General features: G+C 32.8%; 1 protein-coding gene across 17 annotated transcripts in view; it reads right to left on the bottom strand.

Moving 5' to 3' along the window:
- The window catches only part of LOC111055439 (C-Jun-amino-terminal kinase-interacting protein 4), a 134,064-nt gene extending 115,114 nt beyond the window's left edge, over nt 1-18,950 (bottom strand). For 13 of the 17 annotated variants that reach the window (XM_039431741.1, XM_039431745.1, XM_039431739.1 and 10 more), the window contains exons 1-4: nt 18,471-18,950; nt 11,099-11,219; nt 5,847-6,030; nt 632-791 (exon numbers count right to left, since the gene is read on the bottom strand). In XM_039431741.1, the coding sequence (XP_039287675.1) occupies nt 632-791; nt 5,847-6,030; nt 11,099-11,219; nt 18,471-18,773 (768 nt within the window). In that variant the 5' untranslated portion in view covers nt 18,774-18,950. The remainder of the gene's footprint in view (nt 1-631; nt 792-5,846; nt 6,031-11,098; nt 11,220-18,470) is intronic. The other 4 variants (XM_039431743.1, XM_039431738.1, XM_039431753.1 and 1 more) reach the window with 2 other exon arrangements.
- Nucleotides 18,951-21,324: the final 2,374 nt, after the last annotated feature.

The raw sequence follows: 21,324 nt of genomic DNA, 5'->3' as shown, positions 1-21,324 counted from the left end.
TATCTATCCGAAAATCCGATACATTAGCTCCCTATGCTAAAGACCATTTCTCTTTCACCTTTCTTAGTTCCATGTTAGCGGCCGGAAAGGGTACTCTTTCCGGCCTTAGCCGGAAAGAAACCTGTTCTGACGTCAGACGAGAGTCGTCTGCAAACAAAGTCTTTCAGATCTACGTAGGGACTGAAAAACAGCTGCTTTCTGTGCAGAGTGGCGAAAAAAATATTGATTGATCTTCTGCTGTTCACAATGAACGCCACCAGCAAGTGTAAGAGTTTCTATGGCTATTTCCAGATTTTGTTTCTCATGTGCACGCGTGGTACTGCGTGCACATGCACATAAATGCATCCAATGTAGATCAGATGCTGACTTTAAGGCTCAAATCACACTTACGTGACTCAGGTCGAGAAGAGACTCGACTCTAGTCGAGTAAGAGACTCGACTCTAGTCGAGTAAGAGACTCGACTCTAGTCGAGAGCATGTGTTCTCAAATGGTGACACTCAGACCAGTCGATTCTAGTCTCCGCGACGTCACCCATTTAAAAGCACATGCTCTCGACTAGAGTCGAGTCTCTTCTCGACCTGAGTCGAGTTGAGTGTGAGTTGAGCCTAAACGTGAATCTCATATACTCACTGATGGTTGCAGTTCGTTTTGTAGACTAGTGATAGAGTGATGGCTGTCGGGCGGAGAGGCGGGTATTGGCGCATATTCGGTGCCAGGACTCCCAGATCCCGTCTTAATTGGGCCCGCCTCCAGAGATTGGAACCCAAACGACACGGGACCCGAGGACCTACTGACATTCAAACACACAGCATTATTTACAAATTACAAGAGATAGATTAAGAAAATTATAATAGATCTACTGTTCAAACAAAGCAGCATCATTTCCAAATGACAAGAGTCTAATATCACAGAGAGAAGATAGCATAAGCAGATATCCCATGGTATAGGTCTCTTTATGTTCCACATTTTAAGCCGGTTTTTGTTAAGGCTGTGCAAATGCTAAAAATAAACTTTCTACTGGTGATATTTTTCAAAGTTTTTCGATTTGTATACTATCAAGCTATCAAAATGAAAAAGTTCTCTCAGGAAAACATTTTTTCCGATCATCAATTTTTGAGATATGAGCGCCTAGAATTTATTTTTTTGGGACAGAACATTTAAAATTCGTTGAGAGGTAAATCCATGAGATTTAGACGAAAGATTCTTCATGGTTTTTCTGAAGATATCAGTTTTTGAGAAAGTTATTCAATTTACCAAGAATAACTTTTTTTGAGTTATTTTTGGTCATTTTTAGTAAATTGAATAACTTACTCAAAAATTTATATCTTCAGAAAATTTTTGTTTTGCTAGATCAACAATACCATGAAGAATCTATTCTATAAATCTCGTGGCTTAATCTCTAACCGAATTTGAAATGTTCTGTCCCAAAAATTTAAACTATAGGCGCTCATATCTCAAGAAGCAATGATCGAAAAAAATGTTTTCCAGAGAAAACTTTTTCATTTTGATAGCTTGATAGTATACAAATCGAAAAACTTTGAAAAATATCACCAGTAGAAATTTTATTTTTAGCCTTTGCACAGCCTTAACTCAAGCCGATTACTGTCGACTACTGTCTGTAGTTTATTACTGACTTTATTGTCGACTACTGTCTGCATTATTGCTGTTTTGTTGGGGTGAGAGTGTAAGAACGGACCAGTAAGAGAGACTACCAGCGTCACATAGCTTCACGAAAGATAACTAATAGGACTATCGGCTTGAGTTAACAGTGAAACATAAACACTCTATATTGTGGGATATCTTCCTATGCTATATTTCTCTGTGATGAAAATCACAACGTGTTAAAATTGGGTTATCATATTGTAGGAGTATGAAAAATTCATCTTGAAAGCAAATAAAATATCAATTGTATAGTTTTCCAAAGTTTGAAATTATCTAATTATTTGTAATTGATTTAATTCAATTTAGATGTATTTTTTCAATTTAAAAATGACTTCTGTGTGTTTTGAATAGTAAATTGAGTGTGTAATTGAAGAATGTTAAGTGACACATAACCTAGCTACATTTGGACTGTTGTATAAATTAGAATTGGGACCGTTTTGGGCCTATAAGCCTGTGGTACTTATCTGTAAGTTGTGTAATTCTGAATGATTGAATAAATAAATATAACGTTTAATTTATTGTAGAATAAATGTGCTAATATCAAACGGGAACACGTCTTTATTAGCTTATTAATATTAATAAAAACTGTAGCCTTCAGTACCCAATATTTGTTGAAGAAATAAAATATCAATGTAATACAAAACATAAAACTTAATCTCAAGTTTAAACAATACAAAATTGCTATTTCATTTGATATGAATCCTTGAAGATAACCAGAAAAATAATAATGGAACAGGGAAAGATAACTAGCATAAATAAGAATAAAATAAAAGAGAAAGATGACTAGATGGGTGAAAAGAGTTCAGCAAAATAATACCATAGAAAAACGATAAGTAGATATCCCATGGTATAGGGCGTTTATGTCGCAACTTTTACTGTTATCTCAAGCCGATAGTTCACGTAGTTCTTTCCCGTGAAGCTGTGTGACACTGGTAGTCTCTCAAATTGTGCCGTTCATACACTCTCACCCCAACAAAACAGTAAAAATTGACAATAATCGACAGTAATCGGCTTGAGATAACAGTAAAAGTTGCGACATAAATTCCCAATACCATGGGATATCTACTTACGCTATTGTTTCTCTTTGATAATACTTGCTTCAAATCTTTCTATCAGCCCACTTTTATCTTTATTTATTGATTGATTGATTGATACAATAAGTACATCATCAAAATGATAGGGAGAGAAAAAATAAGGTAACCTTGTGATATTCCTCTCCCAAATTTAGATAAGGTTACACATAGTCCGAAATAGGTTAAGTCTTGTAGTTAATTCACTTAGCATCTTATTCTTCGACGCCTACCATCATTTTGAAATCTACCGCTATAACAGTGAGCCTACATAGCATCAAATACTTATTAAACAAATCTCTATTTCATTCGCTGAAGCACGCAGCTGGTAAAGCTGTAGAGAAAAGAATTCGTCGATAAACAAGCAGAAAGGATTGAAGGTGAAAATCGTTGTAACAAGGTAACTATTAGTTCCAAGTGATTAATCAAGCTTCCTCCAGAACAGAAAGTAGAGTCATCGCCAGAAAGAAGAATAAAACTCCTGAATGGAAATCGAGATGAGTTAGAAAAGGAATCAAGGAAACCATAAAGTTACTAAATAAAATATTGTATCAGATTCAAAATTATTATATATGATGATATCTTGATCCAATCCGAACTGCGATGTCAAATAAATTGACTGCATGTCAGTATTTTTTTCAAAAAACAAAATATTGTATCAAGTTGAATTCGCACAAAACAGTGATTGATTTGCTGTCTTTATTTAAAACCTAGGAGGGCGTAGTTAGCGCGCAGCCAGACCTTTCTTACACTTAACCTTCCAATTCAAATTTCAAATTCAAATTTTATTTATTCAAACTCACAATATTCACATTCAGAATCAATAAGAAAAACAAAACACTCAGCTCAGTAAGATAAAAAATAAATAATGGAAGATTAATAAAATAAATACTGGTATGTTTTATTAGAAATACGGTAAATTTGTGAATTGGAATAAAAAATTCTACCTGCTGGAAGTATACAATACTCCACTTATACAATACAATTCTAAGTTACAACTAAAACAATACATCTTACAACAAATAGATGATAAGTTAAGAAAACAAAATGATAAAATAGGAAAAACTCATTCAAAATAGCGAATGAAATTTACGTATAGAAATTTGGAAATTGGGGTACCTTAATTTTTTTCGGAAAGCAATACTTTCCTTACCTATGGTATAGGGCAAGGAAAGTAAAAAAAACTGATTTTTCAGTTAGCCTATAAAATATACTAATTATTATAAGTTCTAATTGTTTTATTCATGCTCACTCGGCCGGGCTAAGTGGGAATAGCCCAATTAAAAATCGCGGAAATAATATTTTCATTGTTCACTATCACAAATCCAGCTTTATTATTATAGAATCCATAATTTATATTCTATATTATTATAGAATACATCAACTATATTCTATATTATTGTAGAATACATCAACTATATTCTATACTAGCAGGTAACCCGTGCTACGCAAGGATTTAATTGGAAACTTGACCTACTAAAATCTTGAAGAATTTAAAATAGGTCTATAACCATTACCATCCTAGGTGAATTGAGAATCTATATGCAATCTATTTCAAGTCAAGGCTGTGCAAAGGCTAAAAATAAACTTTCTACTCGTGATATTTTTCAAAGTTTTTCGATTTATATATCATCAAGCTATCAAAATGAGAAAGTTTTCTTGGGAAAACATTAATTTTTGAAAAAGTTATTCAATTTACCAAAAATAACTCAACTGAAAGTTATTTTTAATAAATTGAATAACTATTTTAAAAATTGATATTTTCAGAGAATTTTTGCTTTACTAGATCAACAATACCATGAAGAATCTATCCTCTAAATCTAATGGATTTATCTCTTACCGAATTTGAAATGTTCTGTCCCAAAACTTTAATCTTTAGGCGCTCATATCTCAAAAAGTAATGATCAGAAAAAAAACCTGAGAAAACTTATTCATTTTTATAGTTTGATGATATACAAATCGAAAAACTTTGAAAAATATCACGAGTAAAAAGGTTTTTTTTATCCTTTGCACAGCCTTAATCATTTGAGTAGTTCAGACGTGATGATGCGTCATTAGTGAATTTCCTATCCCAACGTTTATGAGCCACTTCTTTCCTTTATTATATTATAGATTATTATAGAATTCATCAACTATATAACTCTTTATTGATTCATACAAAAAGTACATCATCAAAAATGATAGGGAGAGAAAAAAATAAGGTAACCTTGTGCTATTTTCCTCTCCCAAATTTAGATAAGGTTACACATAGTCCGAATATTATTATTATTTCATCCAACGACCACCTGTAAAAGGGGTAGGCTATAAGGATATATCAATTTGTCATTAATCAAACAGCAACATGTTATCTATCTTTTTTCTGGCTCTAAATTTTGTCAAATTACGCAAAAATGTTCCAATTAATGGTGGTTTGAGTGTGGTATTTTTGTTTTTTATTCTGTTTTTAACCATCAAGATTTAAAATTCTTAGTTTTCGTTGTTTTTTCAGTGAAAATTGACTAAATTTTAGAAAAGTGAAACCATAACCCTATCTCGGACTTTTAAAATTTTATCTAAATTTGGGAAAAAAATGGTACAAGGATTATCCTTAGTTTTTCTCTCCCAATCAGTGCTACTTTGTAAAAATTATAAATAAATAAAATCTTCTTAAACCTCCATCTTGAGATTTGTAGAAATCTTTATATTCCTCCACTGAGCAGGCACATATGGATAGCAGCTCTTTTTTCAATAAATATCTAAAAGCTTTACCTGACTTTTCTTTTATGTGGCAATAAGTTGTACATCCGGATACCTGTACTCCTTACCCCTCGCTCATACATAGTACTTCGGTGTGCATCATCTCTCAAATTATTTCTTTATCTGGTCGAATATTGGTGAAATGTTTCTCCTGTATTAAATTCATTTATGTGTTTTTTAAAAAGCAGATTGTTTCCAGAATATATAGGCTAGGGAGTGGGAGAATTCCAAGTTTTTTGAAGTAAGGCCTACAACTAGTTCGGATTGACTCCCCTATCATCACCCTCATTCTTCATTATTAAAGAATTCATATTGATGATTGAACTTCAATGTTTGAAAATTAAATTTATTTTTATCGCTCAAGAAAATATTGTTACCTGTTTAGATGTGATATGTTCATGCTAAACCTCGGCTTTCCAGAAACTTCCATCCTATCCGAGCCCATGAGTATTTTGGTTCGTTCCAAATAATCCATGTGGGTTTTGAAAAGTTCTGTATACCTTTCGTGGAGGCGAGCGTACTCTTTCTTCATATCTTGTTCCTTTTCTTCTAACCTATATACTAAGGAAATTAAAACCAAAATACTAGAATAAATAATCATAATATTTAATTTGATAATTTAATTCTATAAGATAAGAGAATAAGATTCTTTATTTCGCATCCAATTTACAACAACAGAACAGCGCACAAAACTAAAAAAAAGATAGCAAATAAGAATAATAAAACAATACTTAAGACAACTTTTTAACCGAATAAATATGAAATTTGCTGATAATACTAATTGTATTAATTCTCATTATAGGATGATGAAATGTAATCTAGCACAGCTACTCTGTTTTACAAAAATACACCATAATTAATGCACGAAATAAAATACTGCATGCAAAGACCTTGATAATAATGAATAACAAATCATTACAACGATTGCGAGAGAAACCATTAAATTCATTACAATTTAGAAACTATAATTTAAAAAAAAATCAATTTTGCAGCACTTGTAGGCTACATCCTTCATTGAAAAAGTATAGATACTATTTCGAAGCATCAATATTTAATTATAATAGTTGTTTGAGTTTCTTTTCAAGTTTTAAAATTTTCAATTATTAATACAGTATTTTTCAGTTATCAGTGATCATTATAGTATTCTTATTTAATTTGGTTTTCAACTTTTCTAAATTTCTAGTTTATAAATATTTTGGACTCAAAATTGACAAAAATCATGAAGTGTGAACATAACCTATTTTTGGACAATTTCTATCTAAATTTGGGAAAGGAACAGTTTTGGGCTTTAAGCCAGTTGTTCCTTTCCCAATCATTCATCGATGAGAATTATATTGTATCTATCAATGTATAGATAAATAAATTAATAATAATACCAAATGGATTTTATTTCATTAGCAATAAATCTCAAATTATGAAAATTATTTTGAGATAAGTTTACAGCCAGATATCTTTTCTTACTACAGGGCTTGTGCTTTACAAACATATGTTTTATCCTTCAAGTAATAGCTAATATTGATGTAGTGAGGTCCACGTTATAATGACAGTGAAGAAAGATAGGGGAACAACGTTGCCGAACCTCTGTCACATCAATGCCTTCTATAGACGGTAGCAGATACAGGTTTATTGATGAAATATTAACTGTTCATTCTCGTTTCAGAAAAATCAATTATATTTTATTAAGCAAGAGATTATACTTTTCAATAATTTAATAATGAATTTGCTTAATTAAGATGAAATATTTTGTTGATTAATATTATTAATTCTACATTGTTAATAGACGATCTAGCAACAGAGCAACGCGAGAAAGAGATAGCGCTATCCCCTTTGTTGAATGATAGATCAGTGTTTACAAGTTTATGTTTCTTCAATGGTTCCAATTTTTTTAAAATAACTCGATAGTATTAGTTTTCAAGAGGTAATTGAGTGGAATATTACTTATCAATTTATTATTCAAGACATTTAAATTCAAAATTTATAGTTTTCATGTTTATTTTGGACTAAAATTTTATAAAAATTGCACAAGTGAAATTCTAACCTTATCTTGGACTTTGTCACCTATAAATTTGGAAGAAAAATAGCACAAGGACTACCTTATTATTTTATCTTCTATAATGTTATTGCATTAGTGTCATTTGCATTGTAAATGAATAAATAAAAAACTAGACAAGGATAGCAATACCATTGCCAATCAAACATTGCCATTATAACGTGGACCTCACTATAATACAAGCATTCAATATATTCTCTAACAAAAGTACAAATATCTTTATTCGTAAAATAGCTCTACTGCAACCTTTCTTACGTAATTATCGTTCACGTGCTAACTCATTATTCAGCTTGTAATGTTTACATGACAAGCTTGTTTATAAACTAGTATGCAAAATACTTTGTCTTTGAGATATCCGGCCATCACATTATTATATACTTAACATTCATGAAAAGACTCTACTATTATTGATAGTGACAATGCGACACTGCAAAGCATTTAACTTTTGTTCTCAGTAAATCGGAAAGTGAACAGTTTTAGGCTAGACCTGTTGGTCCTTTTTTAATCATGTATTTGATTTGTGCATTGGTTAATGGAAATAAATAAATACTCTATTGTTGATTGTAATAAACTTATTAGTATTTTGAAAAACAAAATCCCGTTTGGTATTAAAATAATTGATTGCCTGATATGAACTATATTGAAGATATATGATGAATTGAAGATATGAACATATTTCTTTAAGCATTGAAAATGTAAGAAAAGAATAATAACTCCAGACATCATAAGTTGAAGGAAAATTTAGTATAGAGAATTCACTCTCTGAGTAGTTATGGAGGTCATATTGTGGTAGTTATATATCCATATTTATAAAAAAGACTATAGTGAGGTCCACGTTATAATGGCAGTGTTTGATTAGCAATGATATTGCTATCCTTGTCTATCATTCAACAAAGCATATACAACAAAGCATTGCAATAACATAATTCAAAAATTGTGTGGTTCTACTTGGGGTGCCTCAGCCCATACCCTGCGGTGCTTCACTCTGTCTCTTGTTCATTCTGTAGCAGAATACTGTGCACCTGTGTGGATCAATAGCCCATACACTAAGAAAATTGATGCACAGCTCAAAATGGCTATGAGAATGATTACTGGGTGTATCAAGTCAACTCCTGTAAATTGGCTTCCAATACTGAGCAATATTGCTCCACCTCCCTTACGGAGGAAAAATGCCCTGTTAAAGGAGTTCAAAAAGATTTCCGATAACCCAATGCTGCCAATTCATGAAGACCAAAGGATTTGGTCAGAACCAATTTCAACATAGACTCAGAGTGGAATGCTGTTTGGAATTTGCAAGCACCTGACCAATTGTCACGACTTATCAAGCCAGAAGGTTTCAGCCTTCCCCGTCACCTTTGGAAGGGATTAAACAGGGTGCGAACAGGGCAAGGTGTGTATGTGGGGACAGTCTGCATAAATGTGGGATCATTCCATCACCTGAATGTGACAGTGGAGCTCCAAAACAAACTTTGAAACATATTGCTGAGGTCTGTCCTGTCAGGTTGTATCCCCATGCTGTTGAGGATTCTGTGAATGCTGCACCAGCAGCTCTTGAATGGCTGGCTGATTTGGACTTTTCTTTATAAATGTCTACTTTTATCTTTTAATAATTATGTTATTAAAACTACTGGTTTTCTCCATGTGCATAGTTTTATATCTGACTTTTTTAATTTAATGACAATCAATTATTATAATTAAACACATAATTCATATTTGAGAGGTAAATGTGTCAAAATGCCATACGCTATATGGCAGAGAGCGGATAGCGCTCTCTCTTTCTCGCTTTGCTCTGTTGCCAGATCGTCTTTCAACAATGTAGAATTGATAATTAATTAACAAAATATTTCATATTAATTAAGAAATTATTGAAAAATATAATTTCTTGCTTAATAAAATATAATTGATTATTTTAAACGAGAATGAACAGTTAATATTGCATCAATAAACCTGTATCAGCTACCGTCTATACAAGACCGAGAATCGGCAACGTTGTTCTCCTATCTTCACTGCCATTATAACGTGGACTTGACTATAGATATTGTCAAACCAAATATTTAAATAAGTGGTTCGTCAATATCTAGTATTTTCATTCAGTGAAGAGAACTCATTTACGCATTCCACCCACGTCTTTCATTTTGCTCTAATGCATTCTAGTCACATTGGCTACATTTGAACTTTGTACACGACATAATTCATGGATCTCAAGTGGTAGTTACGTCACAAAAGATATAATATAAGTTTTTGTAACTGTCTAACACTTCAAGGCATTACACTATTTCAATAGCTTATGTCTACTGTTCAGAAAACAATTCTCTATATTATTGAGGTCCACGTTATAATGGCAGTGGAGAAAGACAGGAAAAAACGTTGCCGATCCTCTGCCTTGTCTTTCTTTCCAAAAGAATGGACATTGATATGTCCAAAGCTCCGCCAATTTATGTAGATGCATAACAATATTATCTATAGCTATTACCAATTGCTTTTTTCATATCATATGCAGTTCAAAAATCATTTTCTTAGTCTATAATATTATGTAAATTCATCTATAATTTTGCTGTATTGTAAGCTATTGTATATAAGTGTAAAAGCCAGTATATATTTTAATCTACATAATTAAAGTACTAAATTAATCAATCAATTGTCAATGCCTTCTATAGATGGTAGCTGATACAGGTTTATAGGTGTAATAGTAACTGTTCATTCTCGTTTAAAATAATCAATTATATTTTTCAATAATTTCATAATGAATTCTCATAATAAGGATGAAATATATTGTTAATTAATTATTAATTCTACATTGTTAAAAGACGATCTGGCAACAGAGCAAAGCGAGAAGAGATAGTGCTATCCGCTTTGTTGAATGATAGACAAGGATAGAAATACCATTGCTAATCAAACACTGCCATTATAACGTGGACCCCACTATAGATATGTGAATGATGGATGAATTTCTTTTATGAGCTGATTTAATAGTAAATCAATGGCTTTAATAAATAAATTTATATCTATTTTGGAAAGCCAAAACCATACACTAAAGATACCGTTAAATTGTAACTTGTAATATTTTTGTCTCTGCCAAAAACACATATATGACAAAAGCTTCCATCTAAATCGTGTCAACAATTACAGAATCGAAAAGATAAAGCCACTCCTAAGAATGAAATCAGAATGATCTCACTCACTCATACATAAAGTGCGGTATCTCATTATTCATATGGAAGAGAATTCTGGACTTCTTTTTATTATTTGATGATTCATCTTGCTTGATTCAAAAATGTTTGGAATCCAATTTCCGCTCAAAATAGAGATCCGATTATTTTTAATAGAATATTGAAACAATTTTCATTCACACCATACATTCTTAGTAAGGCCCAAGCCACACGAAGCGTTTTTTCAGTCATTTACAGCCGAGTCGCAGGGCAGGAAGTTCTCCGATTGGCTGATTAGGTTCTGGAATGAGCTGATCAGCCAATCGGAGAGCTTTCTGCTTTGCCGACTCGTCTGCAAACGTCTGAAATAACGCTTTATGTGGCTTAGCTCTAAAGAATCTACGAAAAAATTGTATATGTCTTAACATACCATGATCCGATGAATTTTTGGCTTTCAGTTCCAACATACGAACTATTGACTCTAAACTCTCTATTTTTCCAGTTAGCTCCTTTCTTTCGTCTTCCGTCGCATCCTCCACCTCCAGGAATTTCTAAATAACAAACAAAATTTAATTATTATTAAACAAGAATCCAAATTGAATGCTGTAAATCACCCCGAAGACTACTGCAAATATTGACAACAGGGTAAAAAGCTAGATGGAAATTCGATGAGCGCCACTAGGCTACTATACAAAACTTATTTGTCAGCCCGGGAATTTATTTCCATGTGTAAACAAAATTTATTACTTGGTTGTAGCAAACAATAGATTCATGAAATCCACAGTAACTATAGAATTAAAAACTCATTTATCACTAATAGCCAATCGAAGATTGAAGATAGCGTTTGTAGATTCAAGGATGGAAACACAAATAACAATAATATTGGGAGTTTAACTAATTGTACATATGAATTATTGTTATACAAGGAACATCTCATAAAAATTGACACAATAAATTCTAATATAACTGATAAATCCAAATGAACTATATAGATAGGAAAATAATTATTGATTTTCATCGAAAATGTACATTATTATGTGTCATTATTCAGACACAATAAAATATTGGTTGATTTTCAAGTCCCTTTTCAAACTTACATACAACTTTGAACAGTTTATTCAAGTAGATTCTACAAAATTGTGATTATTGACCGAGCGAAATGAGGTCTTGAGGTGCGTACAGATATACGCGCCGCGAACATGTGCAATTCACTTTTAATCAGCTGACTATATCTGTATTTTTACAGAAACGGTAAGTTACAGATATAAAAAGCTTGGCATCGGCTGATTAAAAGTGAATTGCTTATGTTCGCGGCGCGTAAATCTGTACGCACCTCAACATTCAAGGTGGCATTTCTCTTTATGTTTAAATGTTTATATGTTGCGCATTTACGGCGAAACGCGGTAATAGATTTTTATGAAATTTGACATATATACAAGGTTTTTGGAAATTTTGCGTTTCAAGGATAATATAAAAGGAAAAAGGAGCCTCCTTCATACGCCAATATTAGAGTAAAAATCAGACTATAAAATTATTTATCATAAATCAGCTGTCGAGTGGATTATAAATTGCATGCCATGACGCATCTCAATGTAACTTGGTAAAAAATCAGCTGCTGTGTAGACTATTAATTGCATGCCTCATTGAATGCAATTTTTAGGCACTATTAAATGAACTATTGATTGCGTGCAATAACGCATGCAATTAATAACTAAAATAACATAGTAATGTATCTCGAACTTTCTCTGCTTTGAACTCGGGTTGTCCTGTTGCCAGTATGTCTTGAAGGAGATTAGCTTTTAATGTAAGCATTTTTGATACACCAACCCCAACAGCCATTAGCCGTTTTCACACCGATATTTCGCCGACACGACATATAGACAGGATTTACTCTGATGGTATAAGAGGATGCTGCGGTTTATAACTGCGCGATGTCTACTGTTCACAGAGCTACTAGTAAATAATAATTTATCCATTACATTCAGTTTTCTTTTGTTATGCTACAAATAGCATCACACCATTGTGACATCCACACAGACTAATACTAACAGATTATGACCTACAATTAAATATACGTATTAAAACAATCAGAACTATGCTCTTTTACAGTTATATTATGTTGAACAATGAATATTCTCTCACACAAATGTGATCTGATATCCTCACAGACTGAATAAAACCATAGAGAAACAATAGCGTAAGTAGATATCCCATGGTATGTATAGGGAGTTTAGGTCGTAATTTTTACTGTTATCTCAAGCCGATTAATGTCGATTATTGTCGACTTTTACTGTTTTGGCCGGGTGAGAGTGTATTAACGGCACAATATGAGAGACTACCAGCGTCACACAGCTTCAAGGGAAATAACTAGGCCTACGTGGACTATCAGCTTGAGATAACAGTAAAAGTTCGACATAAACTCCCTATACCATGGGATATCTAATACGCTATTGTTTCTCTATGGTAAAACTAAACGAATATTAAGACCTGATACTGAATAGTCACTACAACTATCAAAATTATGTTCTACAGTTTTTATGAATGCTGGTTAATTTTTAGTTTTCGATTTATAGCAGCATAAGAAAAATAACTCAAGCTTGATTGATGCATTAATTATTCATACAAGGCCAGTCATACATATTTCATTGATTGGAGATATTTTTGTGAGAGAAGTGCTATTGGAATAATTCATGCTCTAAAAATTCAGGATCTCGTAGACTTTACGAGGAAAGGAAAAGTTACATATCAAAAATGTAAAGCATATTAATTTATTTAACATAATTCACGAGAATGATTAGGAGGATGAAATATCTTACAATTTATTTCTTCATTCCCATCATATTCTATCATCGTTGAGGTATGAAATATTGTTCTGGGAGATTTCATCTATAGTGAGGTCCAAGCTTTAATGGCAGTGATTGATTGATTGATTGAGTACTTTATTTATGTAGATTACAATATATACTGTCTTATACACTTATATACAATAGCTTACAATACAGCAAAATTATATATGAATTTACATGATATAGACTAAGAAAATAATTATTGAACTGTATATGATATGAAAAAGCAATTTGTAATATAATAACTATAGATAATAATTATATTGTTATGCATCTACATAAATTGGCGGAGCTTTGGACATATCAATGTCCATTCTTCGGAAAGAATATTAAAAATATCCTCCCCACTAACTCTCTACTAAAAGAGTGTGTGGACTCACTCAGTGTGTGGACTCACTACCAAAAAAGGCAGTGGAGAGATAAGAGAATAGCGTTGCTATGTCTCTGGCTCCTATAGAATATAGCTGTTAACGGTATATCTGATGTAATATCAACTGTTCATTCTTGTTTAAAATATTCATTTATATTTCATTCATCGAGAAAACATATTCTTCAATGATTGAATGGTACATTTTCATAATGAATATTCTGTTTATAAATTATAATTCTACATTGCTGGAAAACGAACTGGCACCGTTACGGACTAGAAAGGGATATCTCTACCCGCTTTGTCGAATGATAGACAAAGATAGCAACACCAATGTTAATCAAATACTGCAATTATAACGTGGACCTCCCTATAGTTCAACATAATTCACGAGAATGATTAGGGGGAAGAAATGTCTTATCATTTATGTCTTCATCCATATCATATGAGTTATATATTGTTGAGAAACCTACAAAATATTCTCCTAGGACATTGAGGTATATTGTTGTGGGGAAATGCTTCTACCACAAAAAATGAATTCAAGCCCCGAGCTTTTCGAGACATTGGAAGCGAGTCTAAATTGAATTCCACCAAGGTCGCACAAGAAGTGAATGCAGAATTAGTCAAGTAGAAAAGGAATACATTATCCCTTTTCCTGTTCAGTTAAGCTACCAATAGGCTACCATTGATATGCTAATAATAGTACGAATCGGCATGGAAAAATGTAGGAATTCAGTTGACAGAAACACAGCCACTCTATGATTATTTCACTAGCCAAGTTTGAGAGAATAATAGAGAGTAAATTACACATTAATTCATGATAATTTTTCAGTTGTTTATTTTTCCCTGTGTAGGCTACTAGATTCTCAATATGTGGCCTGCCTATAGGAAGAGTTTTCTTCTCTTAGCTATCTCTAGTGAGGTCCACGTTATAATGGCAGTATTCTATCTACTTTGGTGTTGCTATCCTTGTCTATCATTCGACAAAGCAGATAGCGCTATCCCTATCTACCTCCGCAACGTTTCCAGATCGCTTAATTCCACAATGTATAAATCTAATTAAACAACAAACTATTCAATCTCAAATATGAAAATTTATTATAATATCATAAAAAATATATATTTTATTGACAAACAGAATATAGAAGATCATTTTTAACAAGAATGAACAGTTGATATTTCATCAGATACAACGGTATCAGCTACACTCTACAGAAGACAGAGGCAAGACAGAAATCGTCAACACTGTTCTCCTTTCTTTCTCCACTGACATTATAACGTGGACCCAACTATAAACGTATGAACCAGCTAGGAATTGGAAAGAGAATAGTGTTCATGGAGAGAGATTGTAAAATTTACCAAGTTTCCAAACACGAGCTGAAATTAATCAATACAATAACCGAGTTTATATTCTGCCCTAATTTAATGCAAGCGTATTTTCCTAGATTATAAAATCATTTATTATTTATACGTCCATTTTTGGCGTTATACTGCAAACAATATCAACTCCCAAGGGAAATATTTTTCATTTCAAAGTTACCAACCTCATGCAATTTGAATTACAGTGGATGAAAACATCATATAGGCTAGTCACAGTAAGTTGAATAGAAATTCAAAACACAATATGAGCACCCATTCATATACAATGAATGAAATTTATTACGTTTCAGTGTACTATCTCAACTACTGAAGAGTTCATTTATCTCAAGGTCGCCATTCAAACCAAAAATGAATAGTCTCTAGTCTCGTCTCTTAACTAATGACGAAACTAAATGAATCTTGAACGATGTTAGGATGAAATGAAGCTCATAATGGTTGGAGCGTGTGATTATGTAATCCTACACAACCTGTCCTAAGAACCAAGCAATCCAAGAACAGGTTGCTTCCAACTTTATACGGTATACTAATAATTTATTCACATGTCCGATCATGACAACTACACTACCTATACAAAATGTATCTATATAGTAAATTACCTTTAATCCTCACTACACACATCTATAATATACCCTAATATTATCTTTTCAAGTTAAGTCATAGAGAAAAGATAGCATAAGAAGATATCCCACGGTATAGGGCACGGATTATGTTCCAATTTTCAATGTTAAATTAAAACGATAGTCCTATGGTTTGTGCAAAACAATTTGAGACTTGACACTCTATCCAAAGAAATTACAGTATTGCCAAATCGTGTAAAATTGCAACTTTCTTAAATTTCCAATTCAACGACATAATTGAATTGTAAAATATCATCCCCGATATCCTAGTAGTGCTAAAAAAGTTTCAGGGTTGAAGGATTAAAAGGAAATTTAACTTGTATGATAAAATTGGAAACATCGCATTTTCTGCTCGAAATATCTCGACATTGACGAACATAATCATCAATTAAAAAATAACTATAAGTCGGATAAAAATAATCCAGAGACCAATAGAAAGAAGACATTCTCCCCGTTAATTTGATATAAAATTTTTATGCATTACGACCCCCCATGATTCTGAGAGAAGTGATATTCAAAAGAAAAACAAATCTTCGCGATGTTTCCAATTTTATCATACAAATTGAATTTCCATTTAATCCTTCAACCCTGAAACTTTTTTAATACAACTAGGATATCAGGGATGATATTCTACATTCAATTCTGACGTTGAATTGGAAATTTGAGAAAGTTGCACGAATTGGCAACTCTGTAATTTCTTCGGATGGATGGTCTCAACTTATTTTACACAGACTATAGTATTTTTTTCGTGACGCTGGTAGTCTTTACTCTGCCGTTATTACACTCTTATCCGGCCAGAAGTCTCTCACACTGTGCCGTTCTTACACCCTCACCCCAACAAAACATTAATAATAGACAGTAGTCGACAGTAATCTGCTTGAGTAAAGAAAAAATCCCCATCAAATTTGGAACATAAACATACAATGGGATATTTTCTTATGCTACCTTTTCTCTATGATAAACCACTGTTATAACGGACGATTTCACTTCCATGTTTCCATAGCAATCCTCCCAAATTTAATAATTTTGCAGCCTAGACAAGTTCATTGACATCATAATTTCCTAGTTCACTCATTCCTTATTCTTTCAAATTGATCTAATTTTCCTTGAAAAATCGGAATTACTTTGATTCTATCTTTCCTGCACTAAAATAATCAAATTATGAGTAATTTTCTAGAGGCCAACTGGATTCGTAATTGGTAGAAACAATTTACTAGAAACTTGCAATAGCCTAGATAATTGATAAATCAAGAGCTGAGTTCATTGCTGAAAATTTCTTTGAAAACAAGAAATTGTCGATTATTTCCTATTTATGGAACCAGTATTGGGTAATTTGTTTGTATAGACTTATACTTTTCTTAGTAGTTTCATCGGCTTTAGTAGTGATTAGGCCTACTTGTTCATGCTTCACCTAACCAATTGGTGCCATAATAATCAGTTTTTTCAACTTATTTCTAGAAACTTTGGAACTGAATGTGATTTTTTGTTTTCAATTATTTATTATAAACCATGCAGCAATTAAAAATCGAATAGGCCTATTGGAATGATGAGAATATCCCTAGTTTTGCGGTGCGGGGGCGGGCGAGATTAGAAGGAAGCTAACTGCTCATGCATGACTGCTGTATTCTAAATTATAAAATTACGATATGCTGGCTGGTTTACTCAATTAGCTTTATACAACCGGAGAATAGGATAGAACAAGAAGATATCCCATAGTATAGGGCAGCGTTTATGTTCCAATGTTCACTTTCAACTCAAGCTGATAGTCCTTAATAGTACTAAGTTATGCAACGCTGGTAATCTCTCATACTGTGCCGTTTTCACCACACTCTTACCCCAACAAACCAGCAATAATAGATAGTAGTCGGCTGGAGTTAACAAGAAATCGGCTTGAAACTTGGAACATAAACAATCTTATGACACAACCCAGCTGGGTCATCAAAATTAATGTTATTGCTATGCATGGTAGCGTTTTGTGGAAGGGATAGATTCGCCCAGGGATCAAGGTATGAGTCCGAGACGTATATTGCGATCGCATCTTTGGCGAATGTTCAATTCTTCAGCTGCATATCAGGGGATAGTTTCTTAGCTGGTGTCCCTATTATCGATATTGGAAATATAGAATGTAACACCAAAACCTAACCTTCCTAACCTACACTTTTATTCTTAAATTATGTGACAGAACCTTTTAGTTTTTGAGCTTATGTATGATGTGATATTTAGATATACGGATAATTTTAATATTGATAATAAAGACACTATAGCAGATACCAAACTGCCAAATTTGTTGCTACTTTTGCATCTATAAACCATTGGTCACATGTGGGCGATACAATTTTTTAAGGTGTAGGCTATGTAATGGATCCATAGATGAATTTCACTACAAAGTTGTGTGTTTGTGTATCTATTGATATTATACAGTACTTGATACTTATTATGAACTACTAATAATATCTATGAACATTTCTAACGTTGAATATGCCATAGATCAATACTATAGCCTAATTATCTTTAATTACCCGGATAAATTTAGTAGGCCTATCCTCTTATTTTCCAAAAATATATTTCGAATATAACTAATAATTATCATACCTGTTCAGAGTTTTTTCTCAATTGTTTTTCTCTCTCATACTGAGTAACCAGCTGCTCATTATCCTCACGAAGAAGTTCAAGCTCTACTTCATGTTCCTGATTTTCAGTGTACGATAAATCAAGGCATTCCAGAACATTTACTACCAAAGGCATTAAATCTTTAACCACATCTTCGTCGTATTTGGCGATCATTTTTTCAAATTCCTGATAAATACTACCAGCAAGGGATTGCACTTTCTCGGACATGACAACATGAGAATCTTCATGTGTCCCGTAGACAGCTTCTTGCTCCATTTCGATCATTTTTAATTGTACAATTATCACAGAACACTATCGATAAGTAAAAATAACACACATATACAACACCATTATTTCAAGTTAAACAATTATCAAACACTTTTAGGCACAACGACATTAATCTGAACAAGGATGACATTTTCACAATTTTTAGTCAGCCTTCCACCTCTGCAGACAGAATAACATTGCTGCAATTCTGCTACATATGGTGAGCCACCAAATTTCCCTGTTCTTTCCTCGTCTTGTATGGATAATTCTGAATAAAATTTACTCGTATCATATAGCAATCTTGATTGAAAATCACTAATGATTAGTCACTGAATTGTAATAAACTTGATTTATATTCTTGAGTAATTTAATTATTTTTTCAATGAGAATATAAATGAATTGATGTTGCAGCCATAATGATTGAGCCAATGCGCGGTAGATTTTGAAAGATGCTTCCAGTTTCAAAATTCAAAGAATGAATCAGAGCCTGTAACTGTTTTTTACTTTCCTTGCCCTACTACCATAGGTAAGGAAGTATTGCTTTCCAAAAAAAATGAAGGTACCCCAATTTCAAGTTTTCTATACGTTTCAAGGTCCCCTGAGTCCAAAAACATGATTTTTGGGTATTGGTCCGTGTGTGTGTATGTGTGTGTGTGTGTATGTGTGTGTGTGTGTATGTGTGTGTGTATGTCTGTGAACACGATAACTCCATTCCTAATTAACCGATCGACTTGAAATTTTAAACTTAAGGTCCTTATACCATGAGGACCCGACAATAAGAAATTCAATAAAATTCAATTCAAGATGGCGGAAAAAATGGCTGATAATTACTAAAAAACCATGTTTTTCACGTTTTTCTCGAAAATGGCTCTAACGATTTTCTTCAAATTTATATCATGGATAGCTATTTATAAGCCCTATCAAATTGCATAAGTCTCATTTCAGGGAAAATTTCAGGAGCTCCGTAATGTTCTTGAGAACAATGGCAGATAATGACTAAAAAGCCATGTTTTTCACGGTTTTCTCGAAAACGGCTTTAACGATTTTCTTCAAATTTTTACCATGGATAGCTATTTATAAGCCCTATCAACTTGCATAAGTCTCATTTCAGGGAAAATTTCAAGAGCTCCGTAATATTCTTAAGAAAAATGGCGGAAAATGACTAAAAAACCATGTTTTTCACGTTTTTCTCGGAAACGGCTCCAACGATTTTCTTCAAATTTATACCATGGATAGCTATTCATAAGCCCTATCAACTGGCATGAGTCTCATTTCTGGGAAAATTCCAGGAGCTCCGTAATATTCTTGAGAAAAATGGCGGATAATGACTAAAGAGCCATGTTTTTCACGGTTTTCTCGAAAACGGCTTTAACGATTCTCTTCAAATTTTTATCATGAATAGCTATTTATAAGCCCTATCAACTGACGTGAGTCTCATTTCTGAGAAAATTGCAGGAGCTCCGTAATATTCTTGAGAAAAATGACAGTTACTAAAAAACCATGTTTTTCACGATTTTCTCAAAAACGGCTCTAACGTTTTTTTTTTCAAATCCATACCCTGTATAGTTATTTATTAGCTCTATCAACTGACATGAGTCTTTTTCCTGGGGTACTAATGGGGGGTCCACCCAATCCTTGAGAAATGGACTTTGTAACCTCCTTCTCGTGCATGAGATAGGTAGGTACACGGTTTTTACTTTTTCTTCTTCCATATACCGTGGGTACGGTAGGTAGAGCAGTTTATAAAAAGAACACAGTCATAGTCAAGATATTTCATGTGTAGAACAGCTATTTTGACGAATTTAAAAAAAATCATCGAATTTCACAATTTACATAAAGGAAAAAGTACTCTGAAAACAATTGTATATACACATATACAGTAGTCTGATCGTAGTTGCAAATATGTTGCCGTCAATCGTCATTATGTTATTCCCCTAAATTATTCTCGTTTGATAATGAGGCTTATAGTTCAATGAGCAAGGAGAGTTGTGTGAGTGTACCACACCAGATTTTTTTCTTATGCACTTTCAATATTATTCTTATATCCTGAAAAAGGACGAAGGAGTGAGTCAATTTTGTTGTCCAATGAACTTGACCTGTGGAAAGGTTCGAAGAATATGCGTTCAAAATTTGAAGCTGATTGATCAATTCTTGCGAAAGTTAATTGTAGAACATACACACATATACGGAAGATTTTGACCTTTAGTAAGTCAAGTGAGAACTCATTAACGCTCGTTCAATAAAAATGTAATTAAACTTCCAAGTAGACCTATTGAAATAAATGTAAAATGAATAAATTTCTTCTGAAAGGTCCATACTATTCAAAAATATTAACTAAACTATATTGATGTTGAATCTGTATACCGTATTTAACATTGCAAAAAATATTGGTATAGAACAATATCATAATATCACTTAAGCCCTGCACACACACATCGATTTTTGTTCGTACGATATTTTGCCGTCCTTATGAATTCTATCAGATTAAACGGAACTTGACAAACATCATCTGTTTGAAATCATCTGTTTAATCTAATAGAATTTACAAGGATGGCAAAAATCTATGTGT

The sequence above is a fragment of the Nilaparvata lugens genome, chromosome 6 (assembly GCF_014356525.2).
Source record: "Nilaparvata lugens isolate BPH chromosome 6, ASM1435652v1, whole genome shotgun sequence".
Lineage (NCBI taxonomy): Eukaryota > Metazoa > Arthropoda > Insecta > Hemiptera > Delphacidae > Nilaparvata > Nilaparvata lugens.
Note: the sequence above shows the minus strand (reverse complement) of the source record. Positions and strands in the feature narration are given on the sequence as shown.